At 41.9% G+C, this 16,218-nt stretch overlaps 1 protein-coding gene across 1 annotated transcript in view; it reads left to right on the plus strand.

The window, feature by feature from the left end:
• Positions 1-16,218, plus strand: part of LOC146812900 (alpha-2-macroglobulin-like) — a 106,260-nt gene that overhangs the window by 13,988 nt on the left and 76,054 nt on the right. Inside the window, exons 3-7 of the mRNA XM_085619971.1 lie at positions 2,375-2,531; positions 3,973-4,025; positions 5,467-5,487; positions 5,799-5,967; positions 15,955-16,039. Coding sequence (XP_085476097.1) covers positions 2,375-2,531; positions 3,973-4,025; positions 5,467-5,487; positions 5,799-5,967; positions 15,955-16,039 — 485 coding nt within the window. The remainder of the gene's footprint in view (positions 1-2,374; positions 2,532-3,972; positions 4,026-5,466; positions 5,488-5,798; positions 5,968-15,954; positions 16,040-16,218) is intronic.

The raw sequence follows: 16,218 nt of genomic DNA on the forward strand, positions 1-16,218 counted from the left end.
GCCAAACTAAAAATTGCATTTTGTAGAAATATTCCTGCAGTGAGACTGCTCATGTACTATGGAATGCAAATCAATAATCCCCGGGCAGAGATCACCGCCTCTACTATCTTTTCAGTGCAGAGGTCTCAGCCATGGTAAATGAGAGCTCCACACTTTTAAACCTAAGTTTTAGTAGTAAATATGGAAGGGACAAGGTGAAGTGGATGGAAAATGGGAAATACTTGTTACTTACCACTTCTACTTACTTACTACAAAATGGGAGAGGTTTTGGGAAACAGAAGAAGGAGTTTAGGGAATAATATTTACAAATTAAATTTCTAAAATATATATCTATATTTATAAATGCACAGACACAGACATATGCATATATATGTGTGTGTATACTATATATATGTATATATATATATATAGAGAGAGAGATAGAGAGAGAAAGAGAGCGAGAGAGAGAGATATTAGAACTAGAACTATTTAAATAAAATGTTACAGCACATTAACTCATTTAAATGTGTATTCATTCATAAATTAAAATATATACACATTTAATTTAATGAGTTAGTGTAACATTTTATTTTAATAGTTCTAGATTTGCAATAAATATTTACATTATTTAATATTTCTATTTGATATTAAAGTATATTCTGAATTTTTAGGAATAATAAATGTTAATATATTTCACTATACTTTCACAAAGGGAGATCCTCGCAAAGGTGGCAGATGTCTCTACATACATGAGAAAAGTGATTAGTAGCAACTTTACATTTGTAAATCCTGTTGTAGGCAACTCTTTCAGGGAGTCCAGATATGTCAATCTACACTTGAAAATGGAGAAAAGCAAAAAGTCAAGATTTAAACCTAGATAGAGTATTATTTATACATGTAAGCAAATCTTCTCATGTAAATTTATCTTTGTAATCAGGCCTTAAATCTAAATGGGCATTCAATCTGGAAAACCATAAGCGTCAATTGCAGACTCCTGTCCCCTCAAAGCTATCACTATCAGAATTTCCCTCAAAGGACACAACTGCCTTATAGTCCCACTGAACCCACGTCTCCACTAAGAGGGTGAAATGTGAGACAGAAGTGCTGAAGCCCATCTTCAGCCATCTGGTCGGCCAATCCTTTGTGCACTACTGACCATTACTGAACATCCCTAAACACCCTGAGCCAGCAGCATCTGAGAAGTTCTGTATAATCCACCCTAGGGGGTCTCCAAACAGCATCATTGGGCATTCATTTATTGTGCTCCACTGACACCACTGGCACCCTAAGTCCTAATGCCAATGTGCAGCAGTCTGGTACACAAACTGGAAGTCCAAGACTCAGACAATCAGGATGTCATCTAAGTAATGTGCACTTTATGTGACCCCATCTGAAATATGCATTGCCAGAATGTGTTGCAGTTCCCAAACACTGTTTACATCACTAAGCAGCCAGTAGACAAACTTTATCTGCAAACATATACATATGATGTGACAGTCTCCAGGGTCTCCTCCCACAGTGAGTCCGAGACAATCTGTCTCTGAGGAACACCCATGCATGATAAGGATTCAGAGCGGTACAAAAGGGGGTGGTGATGGACAGAGCATCAGAACCAATCAAACACTCACACCCAGTCAACAGATCTGGGTTTAATCCATCACCGTTCTTTAGCCCACTCAGCCACCCCAGCTCAGACATGTCCATATGCAAATCAGTCTGACCCTGTGCCTCATGGGAACAGTCCAGCCCGAACTGCCAAGCCATGCCTTCCCTGGACCGGAAACAAGCTTCCTGGGACTGGTTTCTGGCATTTCAGTGGTCTTCAGCCAGGCTTGCTTGTATCCAGTGGCAAAGTGAGCAAGGGACTCACGTCTGAGCATACCCTGCCAACTTATGACTTATGAGTGCTTGCAATGTTCAACACTCCGTCCATCATTTCCTTTGGTTTTTGCTTTGTTCGCCATAAGTTGGCAGGGCATGCTCAGACGTGAGTCTCTTGCTCACTTTGCCACTGGATTCAAGCAAGCCTGGCTGAAGACGGCTGAAATGCCAGAAACCGGACCTAGGAAGCTTGTTTCCGGTCCAGGGAAGACATGGCTTGGCAGATTGGGCTGGACTGTTCCCATGAGGCACAGGGTCAGACTGATTTGCATATGGCCATGTCTGAACTGGGGTGGCAGAGTGGGCTAAAGAACGGTGATGGATTAAACCCAGATCAGTTGACTGGGGGTGAGTGCTTGCAATGTTCAACACTCCGTCCATCATTTCCTTTGGTTTTGATAAGGATTCAGGGCTTTGTCTTTTGCTGCTGTAGAACAGGGACAGAAATAATGCCCTTACTTACCTTTGAGTTTAAGATAAACAGTTAAACAAGTGATATTTCTTATTGTCACAGGTCCCTGAGACAGAAACTTCCCAGGTAGCCTATGTCACTCTGCACGGGAAGGGAGACACCATGGAGTTCCACGGGAGGAGATCCGTCCTGCTCCAGCCCTCGGAGAACCTGGTCTTCGTACAGACAGATAAGCCCATCTACAAGCCAGGGCAGACAGGTGAGAACAGAGACCAACACATATGTGGCAGAGAGTCCCACACCGGAACTCTAGAAGTCCACAAAAAGCATCATGGAGGAGTAGTATCACTCAGTTAAAGCCCAGTGATGTGTGAAGGGTCAAGGTATGTTATAACATTCTGCCCACTCCTCAGGCGAACCAAGAGAATCGGACATGTGGGTGTGGATTTGGGAGAGAGGGTGTTCACTATGAGTTCTTGTGCAGAGGAGAGCTATGTGCATGTCTGATGCTATACCTAGGCAGTTAGGAGCCTTTCTACCCTCCATGATACACAAAGGATGCAAATGGTGTTTGCTTAGACCAGGTAGGGAAATTCAACTTCCCATCATCTCATGAGGGTGTTAGAGATAGTAACACTCCAGCCCACACAGAAATAAAATCCCCAAAGCCCACAAAAGATGGTAGACAGGACTCATTGGGGCAGATGTACGACAGCTTTTTGCGGTTACAAATGGGAATTCGGTCCTTTTGCGACAGTAAAATAGGTCGCCACATGTACAAACCCTATTTTGTAAGTCGGTAAACAATTACCGACTCGCAAAATGAAATTGGAGAGTTTCATTTTTCTTTTTTAAATGTGTCCCGTTTTCCTTTAAAAAAAAAAACTGCTTTATTTAAAAAGCATTTACAGACATGGTGGTCTGCTGACCCCAGCAGGCCACCATCCCTGGGAGTGCTAACCATTCCCAATGGGGTGGCAAATTGCGCTTGCCTCATGAATATTAATGAGGCATGCAACTTGCGACCCCATTGGGAATCGCAAACAGTGTCTGAGACACGGTTGTGCATTCACTTTTGTGAGTCGCAAATTGCGAGTCGCAATTTGATGCAATTTGCTACTCGCAAAAGTGAATAGTTGTACATCTGGCCCTCAGCCCCATTTGTTTTGATGAATGTAGCTAAGCTCCCCAGTGGCTCCATCACAGAGGGATAACTCCACAATGGCAAGTGGTTTTCCCTATCTATGTTGTACAATTTGCACTGTTTGTCAGTGAGAAAGAATGAACTTAATCGCCAGGGGAGGGTATAGCTGACCTCCTCCAAAGGTCCACCTGGGTATCTCTGGTGAAGGACACTCATCTCTCTGGCTATCCCTACCCCAGCCTTTTTGATGTAGCGCAGGCCCTCTAAAGGGGTATGCATTTCTCTCTGGAACCTACCATGAATGCTGGGAAAGTGGGGGTGAACATACTAACAGTGTGCTGCATGCTCACTCTACCCTAAATCTGTATACAACCATGACTTTTGTTAAGCAATGAGGCACCCGCGCCAGGAGGCATAACACAAGGAACAAAAGTAATGTGTATTCTCGAATTAAGAAATGGTGTTCTCCGTATTTGCTAAGGACTAGAGGTTTATTCTAGATATGGATATCTTTACTGTAACAACATGCACTAATGCTCTCCTTTCTCCATTTCAGTCCAGTTCCGTATTGTGTCACTGCATGATGACTTCCGTCCAGAGAAAGAGACGGTAGGTCTACTCACTAATGAAAGATGATAAACCATTACTGTTCCACTAGTGGCAAATCCTTTCCATTTGCAACACGGAGCCTGGATCCACGAGAGTCCAAGTTCAATTGTCTCTACAAGCTATTAAAGCATGGCATGACTCTTATATTCCCTTGAAACTCCACAGCAATGAACTAAGGCTAGAACAAGCAGAAGCTGCTCCACAGGCTATGGTAGTGATGCAGAAAGTCTTGACCTTGCACTACTTGTGAACAATGTGACCCTGCAGCCTCAAAAGCCTTAAGAAATGTCATTGTGTCAAGCAAACCTAATAAGGCATTGCAATGGGCCTACCTAGTTTCTGAGCAGATCTTCAGGTCTCGATTCATGATACCGTCATTGAAGGAAATTTGATGGCCATTCAGATTGATAAGCATGGCACAATCACAGCTGTAGTTCTTCCTGTGCAATATAATATCATCATTTGCTAGGTACTAGGCTCTCAAAATATCCTTATATAGTTGGTTGCAGTAGAACCTCTACCTTGCCCTGAATGTGGACAACTGTACCATGGGTGTAAAATCTATGGCTGCATCCAAACCACAGAATATTCTCTGTACAAGAACATATTCCAGGCAGCCATAGATAAGGAGCAAATGGAAAGTGAAAGTCCATTAGCCTATTTCAAATTGAGGTAAAGGAACTGAATATCCTCTGCTCACTGTCATTTACACGTGCTACCTGTGAAATAGCGTATCTCTTTCAAGGTTCCAAGCATACGTAAGCGCCTTTATCCTCAGGCCCGAGATAGCTGACAGAAAATCCGACAAGTGTCCTGTTGGTTGCGCCTTAGCTCTTATCAAGTAAAATTCCAGTTTCCTAAAATTAAACTGATCTTCCGCAGTGACTGTTGTTTTTCACTGTCACTATGGGAACTCTGGGAGAACTGTAGGGAAAGTGAAGCACTGTGTGATAGGGTATCTGGCAGAATTTGGACTCTTCTCAAATTTGTCAGATGTTTGTTTCTGTACTGGATTTTACATCAGGAACAAGGGAGAGAAGAGAGGACACCATCATTATGGGGTCGGGGGCCAGTGATGAGTGAAACTGATTGTGAAAGGTCAGTGAGACTTCTTAGAGTAAGAGGACCACAGATGGAGGAATGAGTGACACGTGTGGAAAGGGCAAGGGCAGTAACCTGAGTGATTGGATGAATGGTGTATGTATTAGTGTAACTCCATTCTAGTGTGAGCGGTCCAGTTTGTACAGAATGCCAGTGAATACTTGAGTACAGTGAGGTGGAAATGAGTGTAGCAGCATGGAAGGGTACAATGCCCAGCTCCACCGAAGTGTATAGTGCATGTGTTGTGTAGATGAGTGAGAACCCATTCATATTTACTACTTCCTCCCAATTTGTGGATTATAACACATGTTTTCCTCTCCCTTTCTTTTTTGATTTCCAGTTCCCTGTGGTATATATTGAGGTAAGATGTTACTATTTCATTTATTTCATCCAGCTGTGTCAATCTTTGCAGTGATTTATCTAAAGACAGGGATGCCTTTGCCCTGAGTGGTTGCACCCCACCAATAAACACTCAGGAGCCTCACATACAAAGCATTGGCTGATGCCCATTCCATAGGAGCACAAGATCCAGTCCAGGGTCACTGTAACAATCTGAGAAACTCAATGTGAACTAGTGCAAATCCCAGCAGGGCATGAGCTCCAGGTCAGGACTCATCATGTGTTACACATGTATGGTCTGTTGCACCCTAATCTGCAATGCCCTTCTTTTAGGATCCGCAGAGGAACCGTGTGGGCCAGTGGCGGGACATAGTAACAGCAGGAGGACTCGTCCAACTCTCATTCCCCTTGGCTTCAGAACCTCTACAGGGAACATACAAAGTGGGCGTGCAGAGGAAACGAGGATCTACTGTGGAGCATGTGTTCACTGTGGAAGAATATGGTAAGAAAAGTTTGCTATAAGTGTTTGTGCAAGAACTGTAAGCAAATAGTGAGGTTTATCGAGGACAACAGGATTAGGATAAGAGGTGGTGAGCAAGAACCACAGGAAAACACAGTGGAATGTTGAGGTGAGAGCAGAATAATACGTGAACTGTTAGGGGCAGATTCGCAAGCCCCTAGCAACACTTTTGCACTGCTGTTGCATCACTTTATGTGACGCAGCAGTGGCGTAAACAATGCGCCACATTGAGGCCCATTTACAACGTGATGCATATAGGAAGATCCATCACCTTGGAAAGCCCTGTGCCACATTATACCTGCGTCAGGTATAATGTATGCAGGGTGGGCCTTCCCACACAGGAAAGCCTCGTAGAAGTGATACAGAGAAACCGTTCCTAGGATGCTTGTTTCCAGTCCAGGGAGGACCTGGCCTGGCAGTTCGGGCTGGACTGTTCCCATTGGGCACAGGGTCAAGACTGATTTGCATATGGCTGGGTCCAAACTGGAATGGCATGGTGAGCAAAAAAACAATGGATTTAGGCCCAGATCTCTGTACTGGGGTGAATGCATGACATTGTTCTGCATTCTGTCCATCAATAGTTCTTTTTGTATCGTAAATACGGCACATCCATAGTGGCGCAAGGGTTTCGCAAGGAGGTGCATGGAAACTGATGCATCTGTACCGATGTGTCAGTTTCTTGTAAATCTGCCCCTACTCCTGCTTGGAGCAGGCATAAGGAGTGACGCAGTGTATTGGGAATAGGCCTCCCAATGTATTGCTGGAGTTGCGTTGTGCTTGCGACACGACTCCAGCAATGCATGACTTTTGCACCAACAGATGCGTCAGAACTTTCGACGCATCTGTCAATCCTTGCGCCACCATGGATGCACCGTATTTACAATACGGCGCATCCATGGTGGCGCAAGGGTTTCGCAAGGAGGTGCAGGGAAACTGACGCTTCTGTACAGATGTGTTAGTTTCTTGTAAATCTGCCCCTAAGGAGCATGGCGGTGGGACCAGTATAATAGGAGAACTCTTAGTTACAAAAGGTGGTGTAAGAACCATAAGAGAACACTAAGGAGCACGGAGGTGGGAAAAGTATATTAAACAAACTCTGAGGTACTGAGAGATGAGCAAGACGCATAAGAGAACACTAACATATATGTAGGTGGAAACATTATGATAGGAAAGTTCTTAGTTACAAAGAGATGAGCAGGAATCAGAACAAAATACTAAAGTATGTATAGGTGCTAGCAATATGATAATAGAACTGAGTTACAGAGAGATGACTAAGAACTACAAGATAACAGAGAAACATTTGGAGTTGGGAGTAGCATGATAAGAGAACTCTGAGTTACAGATAAATGACACTAGGAATATAGAGGTGGGAGGAGCATAGTACAGGTCGGCAAGCATGTTATGAATATGCTAATGCATGTAGATGAAGGAAGAATATGATAACAGAATTCTGAGAGATCAAGAGATAAGAAGAAAATGGTGAGAAAATACTTAGGTAGGTAAACTTTAAATGCATACAATAAGGGAAATCGTGGATGTTGAATAACATAACAGTGAGGAACATAAAGGCAGGAGGAATATTGTTGGATAACTCTGAGTAACAGAGATAAGGGTGAGAACTATACGAGAAAACTAAGGTATATAAAGGCAATTGGAGAACAATAGAAGAACTCTGAGCCACATAGACATGGGCATGACGAATAAGATAACGCTAAGGCGTATTCAACATGAAAGCACATAGTAATAGAACTCTGAGTGATGGAGAGAAACATGAGAATGATAAGAGAACGTTGGGAAAAAGATAGGTGGGGCATATAGTAAGAAACCTTTGGGCTCTAGTGAGAGAGCTGGGTGAGCACCATAGGGAAACTCAGTGGCATAAAGAAGCCAAAGGACTGCAGTGATTGTACCAGGAGTGATACAGATATTAGAAATGGCCTTAAGAGATCCCCAATAAATATAGAGATATAGGGGAGTATAAGGGAGCCCTGAGTTAAAAAGAGATGGGCAGGAGCTGTTTCCGAACGCTGATAGAGGAGGGTGGCATACTGTAACCGAAATGTGAGCTGCTGAGAAAGGATGAGAGCCATAAGAGAAGAGTGAGAGACATGCACAATGGAAATGTATGGTAAGAGAACTCTGATTTAAACAGAAATGAGTGAGAATGTCAGGATAATACTGCGGTTCATAGAGATTGGAGGAGTATGAGAAGAGATTAGGGGTGGGTAGAATATTTTGTTCCACTTGTGCGATTGCTGGAAGTTTGGTCTCTCTGTGTTACACTTTAACGCAGAGTTCTGGCCAAATTGTTCAGTCACCACGTGGCAGAATCTTTCTCCGGCAAGGCTAACAAAGTTCAAGCTGGCAAGAAAGATTGGGTGTCCCTTAGCACGATTTTCCAACATAGGTGGTTGTGGTCATAGAGCTGCTGTTTGGGTAGATTTGCTGCCTGTTGGGATAGATTTTCTTCTTGAGTTGCAGGAAAATCAACTCGAATTGCCGCTCACTCTGGCGGAACACATGATGCCACTCACACTGATTTTCAGCGCTGCTCGCACTACCGGCGCTAAACAGCAGTGCAAGCGCCATACTTTCCACCTGATGGTGGAACTACATGGAATCTCGCTGAGTTTTTATGTAAATCCACTGAATTCCACGGACTGAAACTCCACGAGTTCTGCCCACCGATGGAATAGATGAAGATAGGGGAGAACCAATCGAGAACACTGAGGTAAATGAGACTTGGAGGAGGAACTAAGGGCCACATGCATCAACGAGAAAACTGGTCGCAAACAGGCAGATTAGCAGAATCTGCCCCTTTGCGACCGGTATTTTTGCATTTGGGATGCATCATCCCAAATGCAAAAATCGCAATTTAAGGAATCTCTAAATAGCGATTCCTTAAATTGCGATTGCATTTAAGGAATCCCAAATTGAGATTCCTTAAATGCAATGCATTAAAGTTTAAAAATCAGCGATTTTGCTAATAGGGGGAGCAGATTACCATGAAGTTGAACTTCATGGTAATTTGAAAAAACTTTGAAAAATGCACTAAAGTGCATTTTTCAAAGTTCCATTTTACACACACACATGACCTTGGGGCATGTGTGTGTGCAAGATGTACTCATATGCAGATTTCAGGGGTGCAACAGGGTTTCCTTTTGACACCCTGGCACCCTCGAAATTGCATGAGCAATTTGCGATTCTCTAATTGAGAATCGCAAATTGAGAAAGTCTTCCCATTCATTCCTATGGGCCTCTAGGCCCATAGGAATAAATGGGGAGGTATTCCTTAATTGCGACTCGCAATTTGCGAGTAGCAATTAAGGAATGTTTAGAAATCGCTATTTTGTAAGCGATTTCTACATGCATAGCCTTTTGCTATTCCTTATTAGCGAATCCTTAATTTTCGCTATTAAGGAATAGCAAATGGCATTGTTGATGCATGTGCCAGTATGACACCTCTTGGCAATATAGAGATAAGCAAGAATCATAAGAGAAAATAGAGTTGTACACAGATGGGGCAGTTTGGTAAGAGAATGTTTGGTAGTAGAGAGATGAGTGAGAACCTAAGAGAACTTTGAGGAATATAGAGGCAGGAAAAGCATGTTATAAGAGCACTAGAGTAGAAATAGAATGCAAGAGTACAGTAAGAAAGCTAAGTTATAGCTAACAGTATTGGGTTATAGAACTCACTAAGGAATTAAACTATGCCTCGAGTATGGAAGAGAAATACAATGGTAGAAAGAGCTGAGAAGAACACAGTAAGAGACTTTTAAAGTACATAGAATGTACTGGGACTTGGAAAGAGACCTTTAAGGCAGAAACTGATGGCAAACGAATGGCAAGAGAACCTCAGATTAAAGAGTACAGTTAGCTAAAGGGGAGAGCAAACGTTAGGTAGCAATGAATCTCAGGGGAACCATAAAATACCATTTACACCGAGACAGATGAGAAAGGTATGGTGAGTTCCCTATTAAGAAGAACAAAATTGTGCAGTAAGGGAACTGTGAGGTGGTTTTATACATAAAGGAGAACAGTGCAAGGAGAGAACGCTAAGGTATATAGAAAAGGGGAGTGTCATAAGTGCACACTAAAGTCAATTGGAAGAGACGTAGCATGGATACTAGGGTGCACATGAAAAAAGAAGAGCTAATAGAGAACACTAAGGTCTTTCAGAATAGGATTACTGAGGAAAGAGAACATTATGGTATCAGACTAGGAGGAGTGCTAAATGAGTACATTACAGCATTTAGGGATAGAAGCAGTGCTGAAAGTGAACACTAAGGTGTATTGGAATTGGAGGCATGTAAAGGTGTATAGAAAGGTGGAGTGTTGTAAAAAACCACTAAGGTTGGAGTGTGATAATAAAACGTAAGGTACACAGGAATAGTTGAAGTGCATAAAGAGCATACAATGTTATATTGGAATAGGACGAGTGCAGTGAGAGCACACTAAGGCATATAAGAATTCAGAGCATAAAGAGTACATAAAAGTATCTTGGAATTAGTGGCAAGGAAAAGAGTACACAAAGGTTTCATAGAATGGGAAGAGGGGAGAAAGAGAACACTAAGGCTTGTAGTAAAGAGAGGCATGTAGGAAGGGGACACAAAGGCATAAATGAGTATGAGGTATGGATTGAGTGACCATTATAGTATATGCAAATTGAATGAGTGCATAAACACCTAGATCTCCTAGAATGCAAGGAGCCAGGGAAAAGAACACTAAGGTATGTAGGAATAGGAGAAGTGTGGGAAGAGATATTAAGAGACATAGATTGGTGCAGTAAGAGAGAACTAATGGGTCCATTTAGATCACAGAGGACAGTCTATACTCCATCAGGACAGCAGAGGAAAATAATCCATGCCTCTGATGGAGTACACATCCTCCGAATCTACAGACATTAGCCATTTCAGTGAGCACCGCTTGCATTGGCAGCAACCATCTTCATGATGGTTCCTATCAATGCATTGAAAGATTGACAGACGCTCCATCAACATGACGGAGCTGTATGGAAAATTCTCAATGTTTTTTATCCTTAAAAAAAAAATCCCAAAGTGGGATTTTGTTTAAAAAAAACAAGAAACAAAACAATGATTCCTACACTACGGGAGTTTATCACAATGTCAAGGAGTGAAAATGTGCACTTTGTTTGCCTACTCTAAATAGGGCTGGTGGACAAATGGCGAATCCTCCGATGGCCCTTACTCTATTGGGCCGTCGGAGGTGTATGTCTGCGGCAGAGGTGGAGTAAGTTGTCTTTTCCATTGACATACTGCAGGTGCACATGTCTCTAAATGATGTGGGCTGACTTTCAAATTGGAGGAGAGGGTTCTCTGTCACCTTTGCCACAGACTACTCTCTTAGCCAAACTTTACATTGGGTCCTAAGGTAAATAGGAAAGAGTGGAATGCAGAAAGAGAACACTAAGGTAAATAGGAAAGAGTGGAATGCAGAAAGAGAACACTAAGGTAAATAGGAATCAAAGGAATGGAAAAAGACACCACCAAGGCATATTGGCATGTGACAAGTGCAGTAAAGGCATATTACGGTTTATTAAAAAGGAGGAGGGCAGAAAGTGCATCCAAAGGAATATAGGAGTGGGATGCTAGCAGAAAGAGAACACTTAAGTATTTTGAAATAGGAGTAGTGTAGAAACCGATCACTCACGTATATATGAATGGGAGATATGTGAAAGTGAAAACTATGCTATTAAGTAACGGGAAGAGTAGAGAAAGAGAACACCAAGGTATCCTGGAATGCGATGAGTGAGGAAAGAGAACACTAAAGCACATAGGAATGGGAGGAGCGTGGTATGAGAACACTAATGTAAATGGGAATGTGACAAGTGTGGTAGAGAACACTAAGATGCACAGGAATGGCAGGAGTGAAGGAGGAGAACATTGAGGTAAATAAGAAGAGGTGGTGTGCTGAAAGAAAACACTAAGGTAAATATGATTCAGAGGAGTGTGGGGAGGCAACACCAAGGCATATCAGAATCAGAGGAGTTCACAAAGAAAATACTATGTTTTATCACTAAAGGAGGAGTGCAGAAAACGCCTACAAAGGCATATAGGATTGAAAGTAGAGCAAAAAGAGAGCATTAAAGTAATTTGGAAGGAGTAAGGTGAGGACTTTGTCTTGAACACTGTAGTCATGCATTGGACAGGGTGGTTGCCTGCCAGGGACGCGGAAGAACAAGGGCAGCGCTCAGAACTCATATGGTCAATATCCTTCAACATTCTTCTCTGTTCCTTCTTCCCCCTCCTAGGGCGAATGTGAGCGGCCTCCCACCAGTGACGACTAATCTTGGCTTATGTATGAGAGGACAGACGTAGTGATTCATAACTGTTATCCTATTACCGTGTCGGGGTATATGTTTTCTTTTAATGTTTAATGCATGTTTCAACAATAAGAGAATCCAGGATTTCGGAAGAAAGTATATGATAGTACTTGAATGCAAACCTATGAAAAGGCATTGTACTACTTGGAACATTGTAACTCTGTACCTTAATATATGTTGGTTTTATTACCTTGACTGACTTTCTGTACATGCTGATGCCAATAATTAATTATGATTAAAAAAGTATGCAGGGATTTGACGAATGTGGTAAGAGAACGTTAAGCTACACAGGCTTATTAGATGTCCAATAACAGAATACTAAAGTACATAGGAAAGCTAGAGGGTACTAAGATAACACCAAGGTACAAAAAAATAGATGGAGGGCAGAAAAATACCACAAAGCTATGTTGGAGTATGATGAGTCCAGAAGAAAGCAAATACTAATGTATAAGTACATGGGAATAAGAGCAGTGTAGAAACAGAAGACTAAAATACATAGGAATTGGAAGAGTTTACAAAGAAAACACTAACAAGCACATGCATCAAAAGAAAAATCGGTCGCAAACGGGCAGAATCTCAGAATCTGCCTCTTCGCGACCAGTATTTTTGCATTTGGGATGCATCATCCCAAATGCAAAAATCGCAATTTAAGTAATCTCTAAATTGCGATTACTTAAATTGCAATTGCATTTAAGGAATCCTAAATTGAGATTCCTTAAATGCAATGCATTAAAGTAAAAAAAATTAGCGATTTCGATAATAGGGTGTACAAATTACCATGAAGTTGAACTTCGGGCATGTGTGTGCGCAACATATGTGCAGAGTCCAATTCCAGGGGTGCAACAGGGTGTCCTTTTGACACCCTTGCACCCTGAAATTGCATGCGCAATTTGCGAGTACCTATTGGTACTCGCAAATTGCGCTTGCAATTTCCCATTCATTCCTATATGCCTATAGGCCCACAGGAATGAATGGGAAGCTATTCCTTATTTGCGACTCGTAAGTTGCGAGTAGCAAATAAGGAATGTGTAGGAATCGCTATTATTATAGCGATTCCTACATGAATAGGATTTTGCGAGTCCTTAATTGCGAATCCTTAATATTCGCTATTAAGGACTCGCAAAATCCTAGCTTGATGCATGTGCTAGTATGGAACATAAATATTTAAGGAGAGCAGAAAGAGAACACTAAGGTACAAAGGAAGGGTGAGGAAAGAGAACACCAGGTTCTACTTGGATGGGGAAGTACAGAAAGACAACAGTAAGTTAAATAGATGTGTTGTGCAGAAAACAAAATACTAAGGTAGACAGGAATAAGAGGAGCTCAGAAAGAGAACAATATGGTACATAGGAATAGGAGGAGTGCATAAAAAGAACACTGTGGTACAAAGTAAAAGGGGGAGTGCAGTAAGAAAACAATAAGGTTTGTTTGAACATCAGGAGTGAAGAAAGAGAGCACTAAAGTACCTAAGATTGGAAGAAGTGCAGGAAGTGAACACTACGCACATAGGAATCAGAGGAGTGCAGAAAGATAAAACTAAGGTAAGTGGAAACTTAAGGAGAGCAGAAACAGAACACTAAGATGTATAGAAATAGGCGATGTGTGCAAAGAGTACACAAAGGTACAAAGAAATAGGAGGAGCGAAGAAAAAGAACACTACAGTACATAGGAATGGAAGAAGTGCAGAAAGAGAACACTACAATACATAGAAGCTTAAGGAGCGCACAAAGAGAACCCTAAATTGTATAGACACAGAAGGTGTATGAAAAGAGAACACTAAGGTATATAGAAAAGGGAGGCGTGCAGAATGATAACACTAAGATACATAGGAACGGTATGAGTCCAGAAACAGAACTCTAAGGTACATAATAATAGGAGAAGTACAGAAAGAGACAACTAAGGTGTGTAGCACTAGGAGTGCAGAACGACACAAATATGGTACATAGAAATAAGAGGAGTGCAAAAAGAGAACACTATGGGACATAGGAATAGGAGGAGTGCAGAAGTAAGGTGTGTAGAAGTAAGAGGAGTGCAGAAAGAGAACACTAAGGTGTGTAGAAATAAGAGGAGTGCAGGACAATACTAAGGTACATGGAAACAGTCAGAAGAGTGAAGAAAGAGAACACTAAGATACATAGGAATGAAAGGAGTGCAGAAAGAGAACAGCACAGTACATATGAATAGCAGAACTGCAGAAAGAGAACACTCAGGTGTGTATAAATAAGAGGAATGCAGAAAGAAAACGCTAAGGTGTATAGAAATAAGTGGAGTGAGGAAGTAGAACACACTGTACAATGGAATCAAATGAATGTAGAAAGAAAATACTAATGTGCATGCAAACTGTCAGAAGAGTGTAGAAAGAGAACACTAAAAGCGAACACTATTGTACATAGGAATGGAAGGAGTGCAGAAAGCAAACACTACTGCACATAGGAATGGAAGATGTGCAGAAAGCAAACGCTACTGTACATAGGAATGGAAGGAGTGCCGAAAGCAAACACTAGTGTACCTAGGAATTGAAGGAGTGCAGAAAGCAAACACTACTGTACATACGAATGGAAGGAATGCAGGAAAAGAACACTAAGATATATAGAAATAGGCATCATGTGGAAAGAGTAAACTAAGGTACAAAGGAATAGGGGGATTGGAGAAAGAGAATACTATGGTACATAGTAATGGGTGGTGTGCAGAACGAGAACACTACGGTAGATAGGAATTGGAGGGATGTAGATAGAGAACACTAAAGCACATAGAAACCTAAGGAACACACAAACATAACACTAAAATGTGGAGAAATAGGAGGAGTGTGGCTAGAGAACAATAAGGTATGTTGGAATGGAAAAAGTGCAGAAAGAGAACACTAAGGTATATAAGAAAGGGAGGAGTGCAGAATGAGAATACTAAGGGTCATAGGAATGGGATGAGTTCAGAAAGAGAACTCTAAAGCACATTGGAATAGGACGAGTGCAGAAAGAGAACACTAAGGGGTATAGAAATAGGAGGAGTTCAGAAAGAGAACACTCTGGGACATAGGAAAAGGAGGAGAGCAGAAAGAGAATACTAAGGTGTATAGAAATAAGAGAAATGCAGAAAGAGATACTGTGGTACGATGGAATAGGACGAGTGCAGAAAGAGAACACTGAGGTGTATAGAAATAAGAGGAGGAGTGCAGCGAGAGAACACTACTGTACAGTGGAATAGGAGATGTGCAGAAAGAGAACACTGAGCAATATAGAAATAAGAGGAGTGCAGAAAAAGGGTACAAAGGGATTGAAGAAGTGCAGAAAGGGAACACTAAGGTGTATAGAAATATGACGAATGCAGAAAGATAAGACTACGGTACAATGGAATAGGAGGAGTGCGGAAAGATTAGAGTCTATAGAAGTGGGAAAAAAATCCCTTATAATTGAAGGGAATGTAGGAATTAGTGTAGTGAAGAGGAGCATACTACTCTGTAGTGTAGTGGGAGGATCACGGCAAGAACACTGGAGTACACAGAGGAGGAAACTTAGTCTGAGTGCACTCCGGAGAAGAGGGGCATTGCTCGGTTCATTCATTGATGTAGATGACTTTCTTTTAGAGGCCTCACCAAAAGGACTGACACCTGCATCTCTTTACCATTTCAGTTTTACCCAAATTCGAAGTCGTAGTCAAGATGCCCAAGTCCATCACCATTATGGATGAGCAATTGGAAGTAACTGCCTGTGCAAAGTGAGTGCCTCATATTTTTTTAACATATGTAAATGGCCAAGAAGTGCAGCTCGAGCCTCCTCGACCAGTGAGCTTCCTTGTCCATAGACTGAATACAGTGTAGACTGATGTCAGTGAGCTTCATCACTGCTTAATGATAGAAATGCACATATGATGAGGGTGCTCTCTTCAGATGGATC

This window comes from Triturus cristatus, chromosome 7 (assembly GCF_964204655.1).
Source record: "Triturus cristatus chromosome 7, aTriCri1.1, whole genome shotgun sequence".
Taxonomy (NCBI): Eukaryota; Metazoa; Chordata; class Amphibia; order Caudata; family Salamandridae; genus Triturus; species Triturus cristatus.